Source organism: Zalophus californianus, chromosome 16, assembly GCF_009762305.2.
Source record: "Zalophus californianus isolate mZalCal1 chromosome 16, mZalCal1.pri.v2, whole genome shotgun sequence".
In the NCBI taxonomy this organism is placed as follows: Eukaryota; Metazoa; Chordata; class Mammalia; order Carnivora; family Otariidae; genus Zalophus; species Zalophus californianus.
The window spans coordinates 10,958,620-10,983,140 of record NC_045610.1 but is presented as its reverse complement, the minus strand read 5'-3'; the positions used below and the strand labels follow the sequence as shown (position 1 = coordinate 10,983,140).

At 41.6% G+C, this 24,521-nt stretch overlaps 1 protein-coding gene across 1 annotated transcript in view; it reads left to right on the top strand.

Annotated features, from left to right (window-relative positions):
• The window catches only part of LOC113939124 (multidrug and toxin extrusion protein 2-like), a 61,799-nt gene that overhangs the window by 13,998 nt on the left and 23,280 nt on the right, over positions 1–24,521 (top strand). Inside the window, exons 8-11 of the mRNA XM_027624695.1 lie at positions 132–229; positions 9,863–9,976; positions 11,092–11,159; positions 23,794–23,902. Coding sequence (XP_027480496.1) covers positions 132–229; positions 9,863–9,976; positions 11,092–11,159; positions 23,794–23,902 — 389 coding nt within the window. The remainder of the gene's footprint in view (positions 1–131; positions 230–9,862; positions 9,977–11,091; positions 11,160–23,793; positions 23,903–24,521) is intronic.

Here is a 24,521-nt window from a genome sequence, read left to right as displayed (position 1 = left end):
TAGCCCATGGGTTCTAGGCTTTTCTAAAGACTGTGATTCTCTAATGAAGCCAAAGCTGTTCGGGGGGTAGCCTGTTTCTTTGTACTTGGATGGAAGACACTCACAGGGAATGATCACGTTCTCTCCTTCAGAGGATCTGCCTGGGCAAACACCACTTCCCAGTTCCTCCTGTCCGCTCTTCTTTTCCTGTATGTGTGGTGGAAAAAAATCCACGTTGACACTTGGGGAGGTACGAGGACTTTGATTTCTTACATTTTGTTATTTAGTATTCAGAAGGATGTGATTCTGGCTTGGGGAATTGTTTCCCCCCCAGAGAGTTGTTCTTTTTTTTTTAGATCTTTTGGAAAATTTAAAAATTATAGAAAATATTTAAATTAGTGAAAACAAAAGTTACAGGTCAATATGAGATTTTTAAAAAATTTTATATCTATGAAGGCAGCTTTTGGTCATAGAAAACTGTTGGCAGCTGTTGGGTTGTAAGAATTGATACTTAATGAATTAAATTTGCAGATACAAAATCCTAACTGTTCTTTGCAATTTACCCTGCTATATTAAAGTGAAGTTGGATTAATGTCTTACCAACTCAAGTGAATAGGTTGAACTCTCTTAAACAATCAGTACCACTTACAGGTTAGCTAAATTCCTTTAAATAGTTTAACATGCATTTGTAAATTTAGTAAAATGAGTTTGTTTTGTTTTGTTTTCTAATCTTTAAAATTGTGCTAAGGTATATATCATGTAAAACTTGCCGTCTTAACCATTTTAAGTGCTCTTCAGTACATTCACGATGTTGCATAACCATCACCACCATCTATTTCAAAAACGTTTCTAGGGCGCCTGGGTGGCTCAGATGGTTAAGCGTCTGCCTTCGGCTCAGGTCATGATCCCAGGGTCCTGGGATCGAGTCCCGCGTCAGGCTCCCAGCTCCTTGGGAGCCTGCTTCTCCCTCTGCCTCCCTCTGCCTCTCTCTCTCTCTCTCTCATTCTGTCTTTCATGAATAAATAAATAAAATCTTTAAAAAAACAAAACAAAAACAAAAACGTTTCTATCACCCTGAACAGAAACCTTGTACCAGTTAAGCAATAACTCCCCGTTTTCCCTCCCTCCAGTCCCCGGTAATTCCAATCTACTTTCCATTGATCTTGTACCTTGAAACTTTGCTGGAGTCATTCATTAGCCCTAGCAGCTTTCTTGTAGATTCTTTGGGTATTTCTACATACAGGATCATGCCATGTGTGAATAGAGAGCATTTTACTTCTTTCTTCCCAGTTTTGGTGCCTTTTATTTCTTTTCTTGATTAATCAGTCTGATAGAACTTCCAGCACAATGTTGAATAGAAGTAGCAAAAACAAGCATCTTCGTCTTGTTTCTGATTTCAGGGGGAAAGTTTTCAGTCTTTAGCCACTGATATGATACCTGTGGGATTTTCATAGTAGCCCTTCATCAGGTTGAGAAAATTTCCTCTATTCCTAATTTGTTGAGTGTTTCTGTTCATAAAAGGCTGTTGGATTTTTTTTCTGCATTAACTAAGATGAACCCTATTTGTTTTTCCCCCTTCGTTTTATTAATGTGATGTATCACATTGATTGGTGTTTATCATTACTTGCATTTCTGGGATAAACCCCATTTGGTCACAGTGTACAATCCTTTGAATATGCTGCTGGGTGTAGTTTGCCAGTATTTTGTTGAGGATTTTTACATCCATATTCATAAGGGATATTGCTCTGTGGTTTTCTTTTCTTGGGTTTGGCCTTGGTAGCAGGGTGATGCTGGCCTCATAGAATGAGGCCATGAGTTCAGTAGTGTTATTTACTCTTCTCTTTTTTGGACGAGGTTGAGAAAGATTGGTGTCAGTTCTTCAGATGTTTGCTTTAATTCACCAGTGAAGCCCTAGGTCAGGGACTTTTCTCTGTTGGGAAATTTTGATCACTTATTCAAGCTCTTATTAAAGATTTGTTGAGATTTTCTATTTCTCTTGGGTCAGTTGAGGTGATTCCCGTGTTTCTAGGAATTTTGTCATGCCATCTAGTTATCTAATTTGTTTCTAACAGTTGTTCCTAGTACTCTCTTATAATCCATTTTGTAAACGTGAAGTTGGTAGTGGTGTCCCCACTGTTATATTTGATTTCAGTTATTTGAGTCTTCGCTCTTTTTCTCTTGGTCAGTTTAGCTAAAGTGTTGTCAATTTCGTGGATCTGTTTTGTTTTGTTTTGTTTTCCCCAGAGAAGCAATTTTTGGTTTCTTCTGTTATTTTTCTGTTCGGTATTTCATTTATCTCAGCTTTAAACTTCAGTATTTATGTTGTTCTGGCTTTGGGTTTCATTTGCTCTTTTTCTGTTTTGAAACTCAATGTGTAAAATTAGTTTTATCAGTTTGAGAGCTTCTCTCTTTTTTGACGTAGGCATTTACAGCTATAAATTTCTGTTGGAGTGCTCCTTCGCTGCATCTCATCTGGTATGTATTTGTTTTCTTTTGTTTCAGAGTATTTGCTGATTTTCCCTGTGGGTTTTTTTTTTTTTTTAAGATTATTTACTTATTTATCTGACAGAGAGAGAGATAGCGAGAGAGCACAAGCAGGGGGAGTGGGAGAGGGAGAAGCAGGCTTCATGCTGAGCAAGGAGCCTGATGCGGGGCTTGATCCCAGGACCCTCTCTGGCCTTGTAAAAAGAGTTTGGAAGTTTTCCTTCCATTTCAGTTTTTTGAAACAGCTTCAGAAGAATAGGTATTAATTCTTCTTTAAATGTTTGGTAGAATTCCCCTGGGAACCCATCTGGCCCTGGGCTCTTGTGTGTTGGGAGACTTTTGATTACTACTTCAATTTCCTTGCTGGTGATGGGTCTGTTCAGGTTTTCTGTTTCTTCCTGGTTCACTTTTGGGAGTTTATATGTGTCTAGGAATGCATCCATTTCTTCCAGATGGTCTAATTTGTTGGCATGTAGTTGCTCATAATATGTTCTTATAATTGTTTGTATTTCTTTGGTGTTGGTTGTGATCTCCCCTCTTTCATTCACAATTTTATTTATTTGGGTCCTTTCTCTTTTTGATAAGTCTGGCCGGGAGGTTATCAATCTTATTAATTCTTTCAAAGAACCAGCTCCTAGTTTCGTTGATCTGTTCTGCTGTTCTTTTGGTTTCTATTTCATTGATTTCTGCTCTAATCTTTATAATTTCTCTTCTCCTGCTGGGTTTAGGCTTTATTTGCTGTTCTTTCTCCAGCTCCTTTAGGTGTAGGGTTAGGTTGTGTATCTGAGGCCTTTCTTGTTTCTTAAGAAAGGCTTGTAGTGCTATATAGTTTCTTCTTAAGACTGCCTCCCAAAGATTTTGAACAGTTGTGTTTTCATTTCACTTGTTTCCATGAATTTTTTAAAATTCTCCTCTAATTTCCTGGTTGACCCATTCCATTCTTTAGTAGGATGCTCTTTAGCCTCCATGTATTTGAGTTCTTTCCAAATTTCCTCTTGTGATTGAGTTCCAGTTTCAAAGCACTGTGGTCTGAGAATATGCAGGGAATGATCCCAATCTTTGGGTACCGGTTGAGACCTGATTTGTGACCCAGGATGTGATCTATTCTGGAGAATATTCCATGTGCACTTCAGAAGAATGTGTATTCTGTTGCTTTGGGATGGAATGTTCTGAATATAACTGTGAAGTCCATCTGGTCCAGTGTGTCATTCAAAGCCCTTATTTCCTTGTTGATCTTCTGCTTAGATGATCTGTCCATTGCAGTGAGGGGGGTGTTAAAGTCCCCTACTATTATTGTATTATTATGGATGTGTTTCTTTGATTTTGTTATTAATTGGCTTGTATAATTGGCTGTTCCCATGTTAGGGGCATAAATATTTACAATTGTTAGATCTTCTTGTTGGATAGACCCTTTAAGTAGCATATAGTGTCCTTCCTCATCACTTATTACAGTCTTTGGTTTAAAATCTAATCTGTCTGATATAAGGATTGCCACCCCAGCTTTCTTTTGATGTCCATTAGCATGATAAAGGGTTTTCCACCCCCTCACTTTCAACCTGGAGGGGTCTTTGGGTCTAAAATGAATCTCTTGCAGACAGCATATTGATGGGTCTTGCTTTTTTTTTTTCTTAAGATTTTTTATTTATTTGAGAGAGAGAGGGAGAGAGAGCACATGAGGCAGGGAGGGTCAGAGGGAGAAGCAGACTCCCCGCTGAGCAGGGAGCCTGATGCGGGACTTGATCCTGGAACTCCAGGATCATGACCTCAGCAGAAGGCAGTCACTTAACCAACTGAGCCACCCAGGCGCCCGGGTCTTGCTTTTTTATCCAATCTGATAGCCTGTGTCTTTTGATTGGGGGCATTTAGCCCATTTACATTCAAAGTAACTATTGAAAGATATGAATTTAGTGCCACTGTATTGCCTGTAAGGTGACTGTTACTGTGTATTGTCTCTGTTCCCTTTTGGTCTATGTTACTTTTGTGCTCTTTGCTTAGAGGACCCCTTTTAATATTTCTTGTAGGGCTGGTTTGATGATCACAAATTCTTTTAGTTTCTGTTTGTCCTGGAAGTTTTGTTTTGTTTTGTTTTGTTTTGTTTTTATCGCTCCTTCTATTTGGAATGACATCCTAGCTGGATAAAGTATTCTTGGCTGCATATTTTTCTCATTTAGCACCCTGAATATATCATGCCATTCCTTTCTGGCCTATCCAGGTCTCTGTGGATAGGTCTGTTGCCAGTCTTATATTTCTACCCTTGTAGGATACAGAGCTCTTGTCTTGAGCCACTTTCAGGATTTTCTTTTTGTCTGAGATTTGCAAGTTTCACTATTATATGTTGGGGTGTTGACCTATTTGTATTTTGATTTTAGTGGGGGTTCTCTGTGCCTCCTGAATTTTGATGCCTGTTTCCTTCTCCAGATTAGGGAAGTTCTCTGCTATAATTTGCTCCAATATACCTTCTGCCCCTCTCTTTCCTTTTCTCCTGGGATCTCAGTTATTCTAATATTGTTTTGCTTTATGGAATCATTTATCTCTCGAATTCTCCCCTCGTAGTTGTTTATCTTTTTCTCAGCTTCTTTATTCTCCATCATTTAGTCTTCAATATCACTAATTCTCTCTTCTGCCTCATTTATCCTAGCAGTTAGAGACTCCATTTTTGATTGCATCTTTTAATAGCCTTTTTGATTTCAACTTGGTTAGATTTTAGTTCTTTGATTTCTCCAGAAAGGGATTCTCTAGTGTCTTCTATGCTTTTTTCAAGCCCAGTTAGTATCTTTATAATCATATTCTGAACTCTAGTTCCAACATCTTACTAATGTCCATATTGATTAGGTCCCTGGCAGTTGGTACTGCCTCTTGTTCTCTTTTTTGAGGTGAGTTTTTCCATCTTGTCATTTTGTTCAGAGAAGAATAAATGAACGAGAGAACAGAATACTAAAATGGCAACAACGACCCCAGAGAAATATACACTAAACAGAAGAGACCCGAAACCAGGGGACAAAAAAAAAAGAAAAAAGAGAATATAATCAGACAGGTGAGCAGAATAGAGCAATGCAGTGGATTCTGTGTATATTTTGGTCTGTTTTTTTAGAAAAATAGATCCCTAAATTGTAAAGAAATACAAACTTATACATAGAAAAATAAAATTAAATACATTGAAAAGATAGAATGTAACTGTAAAGATGAAAATTTAAAAAGCCTTTAACAGGGACGCCTGGGTGGCTCAGTCGGTTAAGTGTCTGCCTTCAGCTGGGGTCATGATCTCAAGAGTCCTGAGATCGAGTCCCACGTCAGGCTCTTTGCTCAGTGGAGAAGGCTGCTGCTTCCTCTGCCCCTCTCCCTGCTCGTGCTCTCTCTCTCTGATGAATAAATAAAATCTTAAAAAAAAAAAGAAGTGGGGCGCCTGTGTGGCTCAGTCGTTAAGTGTCTGCCTTTGGCTCAGGTCATGATCCCAGGGTCCTGGGATCGAGTCCCGCATCGGGCTCCCGCCTCGGCAGGAAGCCTGCTCTCCCTCTCCCACTCCCCCTGCTTGTGTTCCTGCTCTCGCTATCTCTCTCTCTCTGTCAAATAAATAAATAAAATCTTTAAAAAAAAAGTGTTTTTTTTTAAAAAAAGCCTTTAACAAAACAAAAAAAACAAGAAGAAACAACAACAACATAAAAGAGAATATGATCAGGGGCGCCTGGGTGGCTCAGTTGGTTAAGCGACTGCCTTTGGCTCAGGTCATGATCCTGGAGTCCCGGGATCGAGTCCCGCATCAGGCTCCCTGCTGGGCAGGGAGTCTGCTTCTCCCTCTGACCCTCCCCCCTCTCATGTGCTCTCTCTCTCATTCTCTCTCTTTCAAATAAATAAATAAAATCTTTAAAAAAAAAAGAAAGAATATGATCAGACAAGTGAATAGAACAAAGCTATACATTAGATTGGGGTATATTTTGGTCTCTTAGAAGAAAGTGTACCCCAAAATTGTAAAGAAAGAAAAACACACACACAAAAGTAAATACAATGAAGGGATAATGTAAGTGTAAAAATGAAAATTAAAAAAGATTTTTAGAAAGTTGATAAACTGGTTGAAAAAGGAAAGGAAAAAAAATTAACTGAAAGACTAAAGAATCATGGTAAAAAAAAGCCATGGATTCTATGTGAAGTATCTGCTGTTCTCATTGATCGGTAAACTTGGTCTTGGCGGGCTGTTCGTGCTGATCTTCTGGGGGAGGGGCCTGTTGCCGTGGTTCCCAAATGTCTTTGCCGGAGGCGGAATTGCCCCGCCCTTGTCGGTCTGGGCTAAGTAAGCTGCTCGGGTTTGCTCTTGGGAGTTTTGTTCCCTGCAAACTCTCGGTACAGCTTTGGAGGACTAGAGTGAAAATGGTGGCCTCCCAATCTCCGCCCAGAGGAGCCAAGAACTCGGGGCCCCGCTCCTCAGTGCGCCCCCAGAGAAAAGCAGTCACTCCCGTGTCCCCGGTCTCCGGCCGCACTCCGTGCTCACCCGGCCTGTGACCGAGCGTTTCTATCTCTGGCACCTGACCCCGTGTGGAGTCTCCAAACCCAGCAGATCCCTGCGGTGTGCTCCCGCGCCGCTCCTCCCGGGGGAGGAAGGGGAGTCTCCCCGGCTCTGCCGCTTGTTGGGTCCCTGCTGGAGGCGCAGTGGCCCGACTGTCACCGATCACAGTTTATGGCCACCCCGAGCTGAGAGCCCGCGCCTCGGCTCCGTCTCTGCAGCCGGCTTCCCCGCTCCGATACCTGGGAGCTCTGCTGCACTCAGGCACCCCCGGTCTTTCTGTGACCCTGAGGGTCCCGAGACCACACTGTCCCAGCGAATGTTCCACACCCCCCCCCCGGTCCCCCCTCACCCCACCCCCCGCTTAGCCACTGGGGTGACGTCCCTCAGCGGAGCCGACTTCTAAAAGTTCCGATTTTGTGCTCTGCGGCTCTAGCACTTGCCAGAAGCGGCCGACGGAGGCCCCCTCCCCCGCCATCTATCCTCCCGAATATCGCCTCGGATTCACTTCTCCGCACGTCCTACCTTCCAGAAAGTGGTCGCTTTTCTGTTCAGAGTTGCTGCTATTCTTTTCTTCAATCTCCAGCTGAGTTCGTAGGTGTTCAGAATGGTTTGATCCCTATCCAGCTGAATTCCTGAGACCAGACAAAATTTAGGTCTCCTGCTTCTCTGCCATGTTCCTCTGTTGGTTCTTGATGTTGTTCTCCCATCAAGCCTTCACCTCCAAATTTGGGGGGACGGGGTGGGGCCCCAAGCCCTCTCTTCTTCTCCTGGGACCCAATAAGGTGCGTGGCAAGATGGCTCTCGGTGTCTTTCTTTTTTCTTACGTACAAAAATTCCTCAGTGCTTTTCAGTGCCTTCTTCCCCTCCCCCTTCTCTTCCTCTTGTGTCCTGGACCTTAGATTCAAAGCATTGAGTTTCTCACATTCAAATTCATGGCACACAGATGCCATCATGTCTTACGGGGCCCCTCTCCCATTTTAGAGTGTTTTCTGCCTCCATGTCACAATTCCCACCCTCCTCCCTGAAGGCACCTTCTGTGTGCTTAGGTCTTTTGCTTTGCATCTTTGAAAAATGCAAAGTGGTTTTTTTTTTTTTTTGGCTGTATGTATGTTTATATTTGCTTAATAGTATTATAGTTTACATTTCTTTTTCCCCCCCATAAATTGTTTTCATTTGGCACGGATATTGGCAAACGGCCCCACCGATCCAATCCAGCCACAGCTTGTTTCTGTAACTAAAGTTTGATTGGAACACAGCCGCCCCTAATCACTTGCACATCGCCTGTCGCTGTTCCCTTACTGCTACGGTGGCAGAGACCATCTGGCCTGCAACATTGAAAATATTTGCTATTTGGCCCTTTACGGAAAACGTTTATTGGCCTCTCTAACTTAGCACAATATTCTGTTGTTGTGTTCTAAGTTGTAGTGAAATATACATAACATAAAATTTACGGTGTTCACCATTTTTAAGCATGTAGTTAAGTAGTGTGAGGGACAGTCACACTGTAGGGCCACCAGCATTCATCTCACAGAACTTTTTCATCCCACAAAACTGGAACTCTGTCCCCATTAAAGAGAAACTCCCGTTCCCCCTCTGTCCATCCCCTGGCAACCACCATTCCATCATTCCCCTTTCTGTCCGACTTTGACTCCCCCAGATACCTCACATAAGTGGGATTATATACAGTATTTGTCTTTTTGTGTCTTAGCATGGTGTCCTCAGGGTTCATCCTTGTAGCACCTGTCAGACCCTCCTTCCTGTTTAAGGCTGAATCGTAGTCCATTCTATGTCTCTATCACGTTCTGCATATCCACTCATCTGTCGATGGACATCTGGGCTGCTTCCACCTCTTGGCTGTTATGAGTAATACTGCTGTGAACATGGGTGTGCAGATAGCTCCCGGAGGTCATGCTTTCAAGTCTCTCTATGTATACTCAGAGGTGATACTCCAGATCATATGATACTTTTATTTTTAATTTTTTGAGGAACCACCACACTTTCTGTAGTGGCTGCACCATTTTAGATTACCCCCAATAGTGCACAAGGGTTACAGTTTATCCACATCCTCACCAAGACATGTTATTTTTTGTTTCTTTTTTAAAGAAGCCATTCTAATGGGTGTGAGATCTTATTATGATTTTGATCTGCATTTCCCTAATGATTAATGATGTTGAGCATTCTTTCATGTGCTTGTTGGCTATTTGTGTATCTTCTTTGGAGAAATGCCTATTCAAGTCCTTTGCTCATTTTTTAATTGGATTGTTTTGTTGTTGTTCTTTGTATATTCTGGTTATTATGATATCCAGATATCCTTATCAGATATATGATTTGCAGATATTTTTTCCCATTCCGAGGGCTGCCAGATTCTGTTCTGTTGATCGTGTCCTTGGATGCACAGTTTTAAATTTTGATGTAGTTGAAAGGATCTGTTTTTACATTAGTTGCCTGTGAGCAGTACATTTTCAGATCTAACCATATTGTCACATAGGCATCTGGTGTTCTGCTTTTAACTGTAATACGCATGGATCATAGTTTGCTTCTCTAGCTTCCCAGTGATGATCTCTTTGATGCCCCCAGTAGCTCACAAGCACAGCCTGCCTCAGTGAACAGCCTACATGTGTTCTTGTAGAGCTCTCTGAAAGTCTGCCATTTATACCCAGGTGTGAAATGTGTGGGTGGGAGGGCATATACATACTTCAGTTTCACTACATATCGCCAGCCCTGTTCCCACAATCTCGAACTCTGGTCTTATTTGACCTCTTTAAATGTATTATTTTTCTGGACAACTATGGTTACTCCCAGTCTCTGGCCATTTAGAGGAGGCAGGCATGTGAAATAGAATTGTTGGCATCAGAGACTGCTGCAAGGTAAAAGCTGTTTTCTTTCTTCCCTGTTCTCCAGGTTGGACTTGGGACTGTTTGCAGGAATGGGGCTCCTACATCCAGCTGGCTATTCCCAGTATGTTCATGGTGTGCATTGAGTGGTGGACCTTTGAGATCGGAACTTTCCTTGCAGGTTTGTCAACAGTCCAGTAGAAATCCCAGAACAGCCTGGCCACTCTTGTCTCCAGAGTTTCTCAAGAGACATAGGCCTTATTTCTCCTTCCTTTCCTTTGCGTCAAGCACTCATGGAAGTTTCAACAAAGGCTTAAATCCTTGTTCGACCATAAGCGTATTCCAGTTGAGTGGGGCTTAGGTGTGCCTCACTGCCCTTCACTTTATAGGTTGGGAAAGGGAGGCCACAGTTAAAAGGTTTGTCAAGGTCATGGGGAGGGAGAACAGAAACCCGAATCTGGGTCTCCTGACTCACTCAGACCCTCTGCTTCTGCTGACTTTTGCTAGGCATCGTGCAAGTGTTTAAGCCATTTATAAACACAGAGTGACTGATTTGGCTCTATCAGCTATAATAATTTCGGTCATAGGTGTTCACCTTAGCCATCTTACTGCTAGTAAAGTAATAGAGGAAATAATAGAGACAGAGGATGGTAACGATTGATGTTACGGTGTCTGGGGACAGTTGAATACTCCAATAGTCCCACCGTGTCTGTACAGAGTTCCATACCCTCCGTTCTTCCCCTCCAACATGGTGACCCTACAGCTCCCCAAGCAATGACCTGCAACTCTAGGAGCCTCGTTGTTTTCCATTTTAAACCTGACGTCTTGTTCCTTGGTGGAACAGGGGCTTATGGGTTGAACCTGTATCAGGTCTTAGCTGCCCTAGTTCTTGGAAGCTTTCTGGGAGTGGACATCTGGGGCTCTCCTCAGCACAGCCTGGATAGTGAATTGTGCCATTGGGTTATGCTTCTGGGACCAATCCTGGCTTCTTTTTAAATTCTTTTTTTTTTTTTAAGATTTATTTATTTATTTGAGAGAGTAAGAGAGAGCATGTGAGCAGGTCGGGGGGAGGGGCAGAGGGAGAGTACCTTCAGGCAGACTCCCACGGTGCTCAGTATCACGACCCTGAGATCATAACCTGAGCAGAAACCAAGAGGTGGACACCTAACCGACTGAGCCATCCAAACACCCTCTCGCTTCTTTTAAATTAAGATATATTTTCATTTCCTAAGGAAAATGTTTGCTTTAGCCAACTTTCTAAGATGTGTTTTATGTGTGTCTGTGCCAACATTTCAGGACTGATTAGTGTGACAGAGCTTGGGGCCCAGGCCATCATTTACGAACTGGCCTCTGCAGCCTACATGGTAAGAACCTTTGGGGTGAGACCCAGCACCTTCTCTGCATAAACTCTTCTGGGCCATTGTCACTCCTCCATTCAGCCCGCCATCCCATGCCATGCGCTGAGGAGAGAGGAGAGGTAGACAGCAGGAGAGGGAGCACAGCATACTGGGGGGGCGGGGTGGATTCGGAGCCACATGCTGGGTTTGAGTCCTGCTGTGCTGCTCCCCAACTGCAACTATGGGCTCATTACTTAACCTTCCTGAGCTTCAGTTTTCTCATGTACAAAATGGGAAAAAAATAATATGTGTGTAGGAGGTGAAGACTGAATAGGATAGATAATGTGTTAAAGCACTTAGCACAATGCTTGGCATGTTTATTCAACAAATATGGAGTTGGTGCTAGGGTATGATAGAGAGCAAGATGGAGACAGTTCCTGCCTTCTCGTGGCCTGTGGTCTGGTAGGGAGACAGAGACAAAGAAGTAAACAGATACATGAAGGCATTCCAAACATATATGGCACGTACCATAGAAGAAGCAAAAAAAAAAAAAAAAAAAGTCTGAGATGCATAAAAATAGAGATGGATGCCTTTTTAGGGAGGGCAGTTGGAAATAGTCCTTCTGGAAAGGGGAGAGGGAGCCAGCCTGGGAAGCCGGAGGCTGAGAGCTGACTGCAGAGGCTGAGCAAAGGCTCCACGCTGGAAAAGGGCACGTGGTGTGTTCAGGGACCCGAAATGGGAACCTGGCTGAAGGGATTCGTGAGAAAAGAAGGGTGTGACCTGTAGAAGCTGGCTTAGGGGAGAACAGGTGTTCAGGGGGGTTCTGAAGGAAGCTACTGGAATCATCCAGGTGAGCACAAAGGAGGCTGCTGGTGGACGGGGAGGAAAGTGGGTGAGTTAGTTGTGTTGTAGGGCAGAGTTGATAGGACATGACCAGGGTTTGGATGTGGAAGGCAAGGCAATGAATAGGAAGAATCACAGACAACCCCTGGCTTGAGTAACCACCTTGTACCTCTTGATTCTTTTGGAATATTCCAAACCTGTACAAATACTACCCCCCCTTTTTTTGTTTGATTCTTATTTTTTTTTTTAAAGATCAACAAAGGCCATCTGGGCAGTGGGATTATGGGCCATTTTTGTTTCCATGTATTTTTCTTTTATTCTCAAAAATGAAAACAGGTTTTTTTTTTTTGTTTTTTTTTTAGTGGGGATTGATGACATAGTTTAAGAATAAAAAGGGTGAATGTCAAGGACCAAACCCCAAGATCTAGAAGTCAGGAATAGGACAACTCAGCCAAGAGGGAGGACAGGCCAGTGTGGAATGGAGAAAATCAAGAGAACATGTCATGCAGGAAGCCAGCGATGAAGAACCATTCGTGGAAGGAATGACAGTTGGGTGGAGGGTTACTGGGGGGGGTCCCATAAGGTGAGGGTGGAAAGTGTCCCTTAGCTTTTGGGTCATCGGAGACCTTAGATGGGAAGCGAGAACCATGGCGAAGGGGCAGAAGCTGCTGAGGTAGACAGTTCTGCCTGGAGGTTTGGTAGTTGATGGTGAGAAAGAATCCCATCAAGGGAGGGTTTTGGGATTGCTTCTAGATTTAAATGGGGCTACTAGAGCTTGTGTATCGGTATGTGGTCAACAGTAACCATCTTCTACATCTGTCATCTTCAGAGCTTCTGTTTTTACCTGCTCTATCATAGCCTTCGTTTTGTTTTATTTTTATTTTTAATTGTGCTAAAAACCACATAACATAAAGTTTACCATCTTTTTTAATTAATTTATTTGAGAGTGTGCACGAGAGAGCACAATTTAGTCGTGTTAACATTGTTGTGCAGCCAAGTTCCAGAACCTTTTCATCCCATAAGACTCTAAACTCTACCCATTCCACAGTTACCCACTCCCCCTGCCCTCAGCCTCCGGCAACCACTATTCCCCTTTCTGTTTCTTGTCACAGGCTTTCCTTTGTTAGAGGCAGTAAGGCAATAATTCTTCATTATTCCTATGGAAAAAAACAAGTTCCCACAGGGGTGAGCTTACAATCAAAATTACAAAATACAAAGAAATAACCCACCATGAGCAAGAGTTTGAACAGATAGAACAAACAGAAAAATTAGAGTTCAGAGCTTGAGATGATGGAGTAATAACTGGGGAATAGAAAAGTCATTAAACATAAAAGGAGCTGAAACCAAAAGAACAATATTTGGAAAAGAACCAGGTAGGATTTTTAAAATTACAAATTATAGCCATAGAAATGTTAATACTTGATAGCATAAACAGATTAGTTAAAGGTGGAAAATCAAATGATGAACTTGAAGACCAATCGATGGAAACTCCAGAATAAAACAAAGATACGTAAATAGATGGAATTAGATACAAAGACCAATCCATGCATACGTGATCAGATGATTTTTAACGAAGATGCCAAGACCATTCAGTGGGGAAAGGACAGTCTTTTCAGTAACGGGTACTGGAAAACTCGATATCCATCCACATGCAAAAGAATGAAGTTGCACTCTTACCTCACACCATGTACAACAATTAACTTAAAGTGGATAAAAGACCTAAATGTAAGCCCTAAACAATAAAACTTTTAGAAGAAGACATAGGGCAGAAGCTTCACGACATTGGATTTGACATAGCACCAAAGGCACGGGCTACAAAAGAAAAAACAGACAAGCTGGACTTCATGAAAACTGAAAAATTAACGTGCATCTGAAGATAATATCCACAGAGTAAAAAGGCAACCCACGGAATGGGAGAAAATATTCACAAATCCTATGGGACAAGGGAATAATATTCAGGACATAGACAGAACTGCTAAGACTCAGTGGCAAACAAACAACCGGATTCAAAAGTGGACGAAGGACTTGAATAGATAGATACTCTCCAAGGAAGATACTTGGATGTACAATAAGCACATGAAAATATGCCCAACATGACTGATTGTTAGGAAATATTTACAAAAAAACTATATTGGGATACCATCTCATACCCATTAGCATGGCTACTATTAAAAAAAAACAAACAAAACTAACAGGCGTTGGTGAGGGTACAGAAAAATTGGGACCCTTGTGCACCATTGGTGGGAATGTAAAATGGCACACCCACTGTGGACAGGAAGTGCAGTGGTTCCTCAAAAAATTAAAAGTATCATATGATCCTGGCAATGTCACTTCGGGGGTATACATAAAAAGAACTGAAAGCAAGATCTCCAAGAGCTGTCTGCACACCTACATTCATAGCAGCATTACTGACAAGAGCCAAAGGTGGAAGCAACCCAAATGTCTGCCGACAAATGAGTGGAGAAGCAGAACACGATATAGACAAACAATGGAGGATCACTCAGCCTTAAAAACGAAGGAGGGTCTGACGGGTGCTACAACATGGATGAACCCTGAGGACGCTATGCTCAGTGAAATAAGCCAGTCATACAGGCATACCTTGGAGACAGTGCAGGTTTGGTTCCAGACCCCACCACAAAGTGAAGATCGCAATAAAGTGAATGAACAGGTTTTTTGTTTGTTTGTTGTACACTACATATAAAAGTCATGTTTATACTGTAGTCTGTTAAGTGTGTAGTGGCACATGTCTAAAAAAATGTACATACCCTAATTAAAAAGAGTTCATCACTAAAGAATACTAACCATCATCTGAGCTTTCAGCAAGTTGTAATCTTTTCGCTAGTGGAGGGTCCTGTCTTGATGTTGATGGCTGCTGACTGACGAGGGTGGTGGCTGCCAGAGGTTGGGTGGCCGTGGCCATTTTTAAAAACGAGACAGTGAAGTTTGCTGCATTGATGAACTCTTCCTTTCATGAATGATTTCTCTGTGGCACCGGATACTGTTTGATAGCATTTCATCCACCATAGAACTTCTTTCTGAATTGGAGTCCACCCTCTCAAACCGTGCTGCTGCTTTATCTATTAAGTTCATGTAATATTCTAAATCCTTTGTTGTCATTTCAACAATCTTCACAGCATCTTCACCAGGAGTAGATTTTATCTCAAGAAACTACATTCTTTGCTCATCCATGAGAGGCAACTCTTCATTCAAGTTTTATCATGAGATTGCAGCCATTCAGTCCTGTGTTCAGGCTTCACTTCTGCTTCTAGTTCTCTTGCTGTTTCCACCACATCTCCAGTGACTTCCTCCACTGAAGTCTTGAACCCCTCAAAGTCATCCATTAAGATTGGAATCGAATTCTTCCAAACTCTTGTTCATGTTGATATTTTGACCTCTTCCCATGTTGACGAATGTTAATGGCATCTAGAATGGTGAATCCTTTCCGGAAGGTTTTCTTTTTTTTCTTTTTTAAGATTTTTATTTTATTATTATTATTTTGAGAGAGACAGAGAGGGCATGAGCAGGGAAGAGGGTCAGAGGGAGAAGCAGACTACCTGCTGAGCAGGGACCCTGATGTGGGGCTCAATCCCAGGACCCCAAGGTTATGACCAGATGCTTAACCAACTGAGCCACCCAGGCGTCCCTTTCCAGAAGGTTTTCAATTTACTTTGCCCACGTCAATCAAAAGAATAACTGTCTATAGCAGCAACAGCCTAATGAAATGTATTTCTTAAATAGTAAGACTTGAAAGTTAAAATGACTCCTTGATCCATGGGTTGCAGAGTGGATGCTGTGTTAGCAGGCCTGAAAAGAACATTAATCTCACTGTCCATCTCCATCAGAGCTCTTGGGTGACCAGATGCATTGTCAATGTGCAGTAATATTTTGAAAGGAACCTTTTTTTCTGAGTAGTAGGTCTCAACAGTGGGCTTAAAATATTCCGTAAACTATGTTGTAAACAGATGTGCTGTCATCCAGGCTGATATTCCACTGATAGAGCACAGGCAGAGTAGATTTAGCATCATTCTTAAGGGCCCTAGGAATTCCAAACTGGTAAATGAGCATTGGTTTCCGCTTTAGTCACCAGCTGTGTTAGCCCCTAGCAAGAGAGTCAGACCTTTGAAGCCAGACATTGACTTCTGTCTAGCTATGAAAGTTCTAGATGGTACCTTCTCATATAAGGCTGTTTCACGTACACTGAAAATCCATTGTTGAGCGTAGCCGTGTTCATTAATGATCTTAGCTCGTTCTTCGGGAGAACTTGCTGCAGCTTCCACCTCAGCACTTGTTGCTTCACCTTGCCCTTCGATGGTCTGAAGATGGCTTCTTTCCTTAAACCTCCTGAACCAACCTCTGCTAGCTTCAGACTTCACTCCTGCAGCTTCCTCACTTCTCAGCCTTCACAGAATTGAAGAGCATTAGGGCCTTGCTCTGGGTTAGGCTTTGGCTTAAGGGAATGTTGGGGCTGGTTTGGCATTCTCTCCAGACCACTAAACCTTTCTCCACATCAGCGATAAGGCTGTTTTGCTTTCTTACCATTTGTGTGTTCACTGTAGCACTTTTCCTTTCCTTCAAGAACTTTTCCTTTGCATTCACAGCTTGGCTCACTGGGGGCAAGAGGCCTCGCCTTCAGCCCTGTCTCAGCTTCTGAGAGGTCTTCCTCACTAAGCTCAGTCATTTCTAGCTTTTGATTTCAAGTGAGAGACAAGGGACTCTTCCTTTCTCTTGAACACTCACAGGCCACTATAGGGTTATCACTTGGCCTAATTTTAATAATTTTTGTGTCTCGGGGAGGAGGGAGGCCTGAGGAAAGGGAAGAGAGATGGGGGAATGTCTAATTGCGGAGTAGTCAGAGCGCACACAGCATTTCTCAGTTAGGTTTGCTGTCTCACATGGATGCGGTTTGTGGTGTCCCCAAACCGTGCAATAGTAACATCAGAGATCACCGGTCACAGATCATCTTAATAAGTATAATAATAATGAAAAAGTTGGAAATATCGCAAGACCAAAATGTGATGCAGACATGGTGCTGATAGACTTGCTTGACGCGGGTTTGCCACATTTTAATTTGTAAAAAATCGCAGTATCTGCAAAGCGCACTAAAGCAAAACACAGTAAAACAAGGTATGCCTATGTTGTGTGATTCCACTTATATGAGGTCCTTAGAGTAGTGAAAATTAGAGACAAAGTAAAATGGTGGTTGCCAGGGGTTGGGAGGGAGGAATGGGGAGTTACTTATTTTTTATTTCAATTTCACAAGATGAGGAAAGTTCTGGAGATGGATGGTGGTGATGGTTGCACAACCTTATGAATCTATTTAATACCATTAAACTGTACATTTAAAAGTGACTATATGGCTAAAAAATAGATAGTAATTACTGGAGTAATAAGGGGGAAATGCTAAAGATGGTACATTTTATTTTATGTTTACTTAACCACAATAAATAAAAATGGGAAAAAGTAGAGATGGAATGTATGAAAGATCTAGGTCCTTACATGCATCCAGTAGGAAATACACAGACAGAATAACAGACTGTTAGGGATGCAATATTCGGAGACATTTAATAAGAGACAGACACCTGAAGTAAGACACGAATCTCAGTACTCAAAAATTGTAATGAATATTGTATTGGAGATTCTAGCCTGGGCAATTTTGAGGCAAGAAAAGAAAATATAAGACATCCAGATTGGAAAGGAAGAAATAGAACTATCTGTATTTGCAAATGACATGATTTTATCTATAGAAAACCCTAAGCAATACGCACCGATGCATACGTGCGCACGCGCGCACACACACACACACACACACACACACGCACACACACACGCACACACACACACACACTGACACTACTAGAGCTAATAAATGAGTTCTGGAAAGTTGCAGGATGCAACATCAGTACACAAAACTCAGTTGCATTACCATAACACTAGCAATGAACAATCTGAAAATGAAATTAAGAAAACAGTTCCATTCGCCCCGCCATCAAAAAGAATAGTCACTAGTAAATTGAACCAAAGAAGGGTGAAACTTGTACATTGAAAACTACAAAACGTTGTTGAAGGAAATGAAAGAATACCTAAGTAAATGAAAAGATTTCCCATGTTCATGAATTAGAAGACCCAGTATTGTCTGATGGCCGCACCCCCCAAAGTGATTGAACTGGCCGTTCTTGCAGATTGGACAAGCCGATCCTAAAATTCATATGGAGATGCAAGGGACCGCAAATAGTCAAAACAGGCTTGGGAACGAACAGGGTGGGATGAGTCACCCTTCAATAACAGCAGTAACACCCCGAAGACCGTGAAATGATATCATCAAAGTGTTTGGAGGCCAGTGCCTGTCCTTACCCAGCTAAGCTAGGGCTCAAGAGATTAAAACACTGAGAGACATCACTGATCACAGACTGTCGCTGAAAGAATCACTGGTATCAAAACAGTGGTGAGCAAAGAAATTGACAAATGTGGATAACTCTAAACTAGCACTGACTATAAATAAAAAAATGCGACCAATTTGCACAGTACAAAATTAGGTAGAAATAAAATACTGAATAGTAGTAAGAGGTGAGATTGGGAGAAGGTTTTCTTAGTTTAAACAATCTAGACATCAGGGAAGAGGGTGGGAGATAGTTGATTAAGTTAAAATTTTAAAGTTGGTGTGCATGTTGACATTTTAAGGGGACTAACCGAGAGAAAGGAAATAGAATGTATTTCCTAGCCAGTAGCCCAGATAAAAAAGGGAGTTAAGAAAACAAGATCAATCCAACATAAGGCAGTGAAAATAATGAAGATAACGAAGCAAAAAAGAAAGCATTATAATTCATACAGAATAAGATGGTGGAATTAAATCCAAATACAGTTGCCCCTTGAACAACACAGGTTCGAACTGCCTGGGTCCATTTGTATGTGGAGTTTTTCCAGTAAAGTACCATAAGTGCATTTTCTCTTCTTTATGATCTTCTTAATGACCTCTTTTCCCAGCTTACTTTATTGTAAAAAGACAGTACATAATACATAAGTCGTTTAAAATATGTGTTAATCAACAGTTTATGTTATCAGTAAGGCTTCTGGTTAACAGTAGGCTATGAGCAGTTAAGTTTGGGGGGAATAACGGGGTAATTTTTTCCTCAGGGGTATGCTGCTTTTTTTTTTCCCCACTTAACATCTTCACCATAAACGTTTTTCATTTTTTTAAAGGCTTTTCTGAAAAACAGTTAAAAATCCAATTTGCCTCGGTGTGATCAGCACCTGCATATAGCCCTGTTCACATCATTGCTTCACTGTGACTGGACTTGGCCTTGGTTTTCAGTTTTTCATGATCACCAGTATTGTTTCAGTGAATATCTTCCTAACACATAGAATTGTATCCTTGAGAATATAATCTCAAATGAAGAGAATTTTGTTAGAAATGAGTATTCCCCCCAAAAAATCTTTGTTAATTGAACATTAAAAAATGGGTACTTTATTTCAATTTTTTCTCATTAGCGAGGTTGGCTATCTTTAAGTAGTTTTCTCTTAATTACCTGTTTATATCCTTTGCCTGTTTATAAGTTTGGGCTCTAGTGAGGTTCTTTTTCTTATCAAATTATATGAACTCTTTATACTCGAAAATTATTTTATTTATTTTAAAGACTTACTTATTTTAGAGAGCAAGTGAATGAGCATGAGCAGTCGGGGGTGAGCAGAGGGAGAGGGAGAGAGAGTCTCAAGCAGACCCCCCACTAAGCATGGAGCCTGACACAGGCCTCCATCTCGGGACACTGAGATCATGACCCGAGCTGAAACCAGGTCAGACACTCAACCGACTGAGCCACCCAGGAGCGCCTAGACTCGAAAGTTGTTTATATCAGTTGTATTTTTGGCAAATTCCTCTCACTGCCTTCCTTTAAATTTTTATGTATTCTTAATGTTTTATTATAAAAGCAGTTCATACCAAGCAGCCCACAGTATGCTCACGTAGTTCAGGGGGTTACAAACTGAAAATAAATTTGCTTCCTCCTTCTGAGGCCGGTTCCCCAGAACTGGCCACTTCGGAACCATTTCTGGTTTTAGTTCTGATGATCGACCCCAGAGCTTTATTCCTCCATTTCTTACCGCCTTTGACTCCCTGTTAGAGAGGTTGAGGACTCCCACTCACTTTCCACAACATCTCCCTCTACTTTGAGGTGGCAGTTATTTCTCCTTCTCTTGGTGGTTACTTTTGGGACCCGAAATAATAAAGGTACACCTCTCTTCCTTGACCCATCAACTTTATGGACACTGCAACTTAATCTCTTAAGTTAAAAGATGAGGAACATTGTGTCCTTACATTTCTTTACATCTCTCTTCTCAGTTGCCTCCCAAATCCCATAAGGTGTTAATAACAGCCACATGCCATGGGCCAGGCACCATTCTAAACACTTTACAAAGAGTAACTCACGGAACGCCATGTGAGGTATTTCCTGCTATTTCCCACCTATCCACGGACAGAGAAACTGGGATCCAGAGAAGGGAATTTGTCCAAGTTCAGGGAAGTAACTGGCTAAGATCTGATCCCAGAGGCCTCCCCTCTGAGTGTTCAAGTTCTTAATCATGGCGTCATGCTGCCTTTCAGCTCTGTCCTTGTCTTTATTTTGTAAAGGCTATAACCTTTGAATTGTGTTCTGTCATCTCTTTCATGTTTTAGAACTTGTCTGAAAGTCTAGAAACCAATAAGTAACACTTAGGATTGTTTGTATAGAATTATGTGCGGACCTAAGTGATGGTGTGCATTGGATGGGAACGAAATATCCCAGTAGACACCTAGGCTTCCACTGGAGAGAGACTTTTACGAGTAAAAGGTGATGTGTATTATTTTTTTCTTGCTTTCATCAGTTATCAAAATCATGTATTTTAGTTTGCTTCATATTTAGACTATGGCTTTTCTGTACAGCCTTTTTTTAAGTTTTGGAGGCCTTTTTCATAGGATTTGTTTATTTCTTGTCGACAGAGCGGCGTATACCCTCACCCTTCTACTGAGGTCACACAGTGTTAGACTGTTTGGTATGATTCCCTTTTCTTCTTGAAGAGCTTAGGGCTCTTTGATTCCCTGCTTTAATTTGTATCCCTGAGCTCTAGACTTCTTCCTGGGGTGCCCTACAACTGTCATACCACAATTATTTTTCTTTTTTCTTTTTTTAATTTGTTTTATTTTTTATTTTTTATTATTTTTTTTAATACCACAATTATTTTTCACTGTCCTCATGAGTTAAGTCTACAGTTTCTTGGATCTCACTTCTACTTTATTATATTCCTTTAAAAACATATTTGGATTATTGGGGCACCTGAGTGGCTCAGTTGGTTAAGCATCTGACTCTTGATTTCAGCTGACATCATAATCTCAGGGTTGTGAGTTCAAACCCCACATTGGGCTCCACGCTGAGCGTAGATCCTACGCAGGATTCTCTTTCTCTCCCTCTCCTACTGCCCCTTCCCACTCTCTTAAAAAAAAAAAAATGGATTATTTAGTCAAAGAACTTTTTCCTAAGATTATATGGAGGGTAAGCTGTGAGCCATGCACACTTGAAAGAGCCTTTATTTTCCCCATATACTTGCTCAGTAACTTGGCTGAGTATAGAATTGTAGGTTCAAAGCAGTCTTCCCTCAGAATTTTTAAGGCATTGCTGTACGTTCATCTGGCATTGAGTTACTCCTGTGAAGTCTGATCTTAATCTGGTTCTTATTCCTTTGTGACAACATGGTTTTTCTCTTTGAAAATTCTAGCATTTATTTCTTTATCCATGTAGTTGTGAAATTTCTCAAGTGTGATTTTCTGTGAAGGTTCTTCTTTGCTTTCCCTGCTTATGAGCGTTTGGTATATACCCTTTCTGACTGAAGACTTTTGTTTCTCTCAACTCTGAGAAGTTTTAAAGATATTACTCTTTCTCCCTTTCCTGTACCTCTTTTCTATTCTCTCTTTTTAATTTCCTATTAGGTGGAGGTTGACCTCCAGTACCGAACTTCTTTTTTTTTTTCATCCATTAAAAAAATCTCTGGGGCACCTGGGTGGCTCAGTTGGTTAAGTGACTGCCTTCGGCTCAGGTCATGATCCCAGGGTCCTGGGATCGAGCCCCGCATCGGGCTCCCTGCTCTGCGGGAAGCCTGCTTCTCCCTCTCCCACTCCCCCTGCTTGTGTTCCCTCTGTCACTGCCTCTCTCTGTCTCGCTCGCTCTGTTAAATAAATAAGTAAATAAATAAAATCTTAAAAAATAAAATAATCTCTTTTGGTTTTAAATCTTTTCACTTTTGTTTTTAATTTCCAAGAACCCTCTTTTTCTCTTACAGTCCCTTCTTTATGGGAACCTGTTCTTGTTTTATGCTGCATTATCTGTTAAATGTCGTAGGGTACTAAGTTGAACCTTCAAATGTTCTCTTCCGTGCTTTCAGTCACCTCATTGTTCCCTCTGAGCTCAGTTGGTCTTTTGTTTATCTTGGTCTTTGGGGGGCATGTGTTCTTTGGTTTTCCTCAAAGATCTGGTGATCTTTATTAGTCCCTTTGTACTTATGAGAGAATGAATACATTGCTTTATAAAATAAATGGCTGGCATGGCTTTTCGGACCTTGTTGTTTGGGAATTTTTCTCCAACAGACTTTTCCCCTAAGTGGGAAGGACCAGTAGGGAACCGAGTACAAAGGTGGTATCTATCAAGTGACATCTTCATTTTAGGGTTTATGGGTGAAGAACGGGGAGCAGGCAGCCTGACCTCCTTCGCCAACCGCTGCTCCACCCCACTGTCCCCAAGACAAGAAGGGCTTGGTTCTGAGGTGTTCATACCACACAGGGAGCTCCCCCACTTTGCTTTTTTATTTTAGCCTAGTCTCTCTGTGTGCGGTGAGGCTGAGAGGGAGATCCAAGTAGGCAGTGGGATCTGGCTGTGCTGTTTGTAGTGAGTCTGTCTGTCTGTGTGTCTCTCTCTCTGTGTATATATTTATATATAATTTTATTTATTTATTTATTTTATTTATTTATTTTTTACCAATTCAGGCCAGTTATCAAAACAGTAACAAGTTAGAGGTCGTTGGGAAGATGCTGTTTCTAGTAGGAATGAGAAGTTCAAGCCGATGTATAAATTGTCAGCAGACATGAGGGCTAAAACCAGAGTCTTCTATACAACCCGAACAGATCCCGAGGGCGACATTGTTTTACAGAGTAATAATAGAAGGTCAAAAGGATGACCCTGAAGGGTGAATAATGGTCTATTCAAGAAGCAAGGAAGCTCATAGCTTCAGATTTCCATAATGAATGATGGAAAATAAAATTTTGTTATTTTGAAGGGATGTAAGTTAGTGTCCTGGATTATTAGCTGTATGGGATATTGGACATGATGGAGTTAATGGAGTCCGATTCCATCAGTGTTGATGGAGTTCCTACGGTGTGCCAGGCTTTGTTCTAAGTGCTTTTTTCACAGGGTTCATTTAATTTTTACAGATTATTTATATATTTGTAATACATTAAATCTCTTGTAGAATGTAGCTAGATTGAATTAAGTCTTGATGGTGTCTGTTTAGCCAATAAAGGAGATGCTTGGTCTTCAAGTCCCGCTTCATTCAGGGATTCTGCCCTGATGTACTTGACACAGGGAGCAGTCAGGGCAGCCCCTAGATTTCTTCAGCAGTGAAGAAATTGGGAGTCGGTGAGACTGAGCAGTTTGATTATGCTCACACGGCTTGGATGTCATAGAACCAGTTCTAGAACACAGATTACTGTCTCTAGGGTTCCCATGTGGTTGGACTCTGGGGCACTAATATTCTAACTCTCAGGCCCTCTGACTTCTTACGATTTGTGATTGTTCATTCTCAGCTGCCCCTTGGCTTTGGTGTGGCGGCCAGTGTCCGCGTGGGCAACGCTCTAGGTGCAGGGAATGCTGAGCAGGCTCGGTACTCCAGCATCACCGTTCTCCTGTGTGCGGGTGAGTTTGAGCGGTTCCGCTCCCCGGCGCCCGTCCTGAGTTTTGTCTGTTAAGTTAAAATACACACATCAGAATTTCTCTAGGGAATTGATTTACCTTTATAAACTCAACTGAAGTATTCTTTAAGCTCTTTCCAGTTTACTCAGTTAAATAAAACTTCTCATTATGATTTTCTATCGTTAGGTACCAAAGACATAATGTTACGCTTGGTACCGTTGAAAAATGTTCCAGTTGTTATCATCTGCAGGCTCATTTTCTGACCAAAGTCTCGGTGCCTGCTTCTCCACGTTCCTGGATCCCTGCCTCCTCTATGGCAGCTTTAATGCTGTGGAATCTGAGCAGTTAGAGAAGATTCTGATTGTACTGACATCTTTCCTATGAATCTGCCTTAGAAAAAGGAGTCAGAATCATCTGATCATCTTTGCTCTCTTCATAGATAGTTAAGAAGAAACACTTTAAATTATCACATTTCTTTTTTTTTTTTTAAAGATTTTATTTATTTATCTGACAGAGAGATAGAGATAAGAGCACAAGCAGAGGGAATGGCAGAGGGAGAGGGAGAAGCAGGCTCTGCACTGAGCAGGGAGCCCAATGCGGGGCTCGATCCCAGGACACTGGG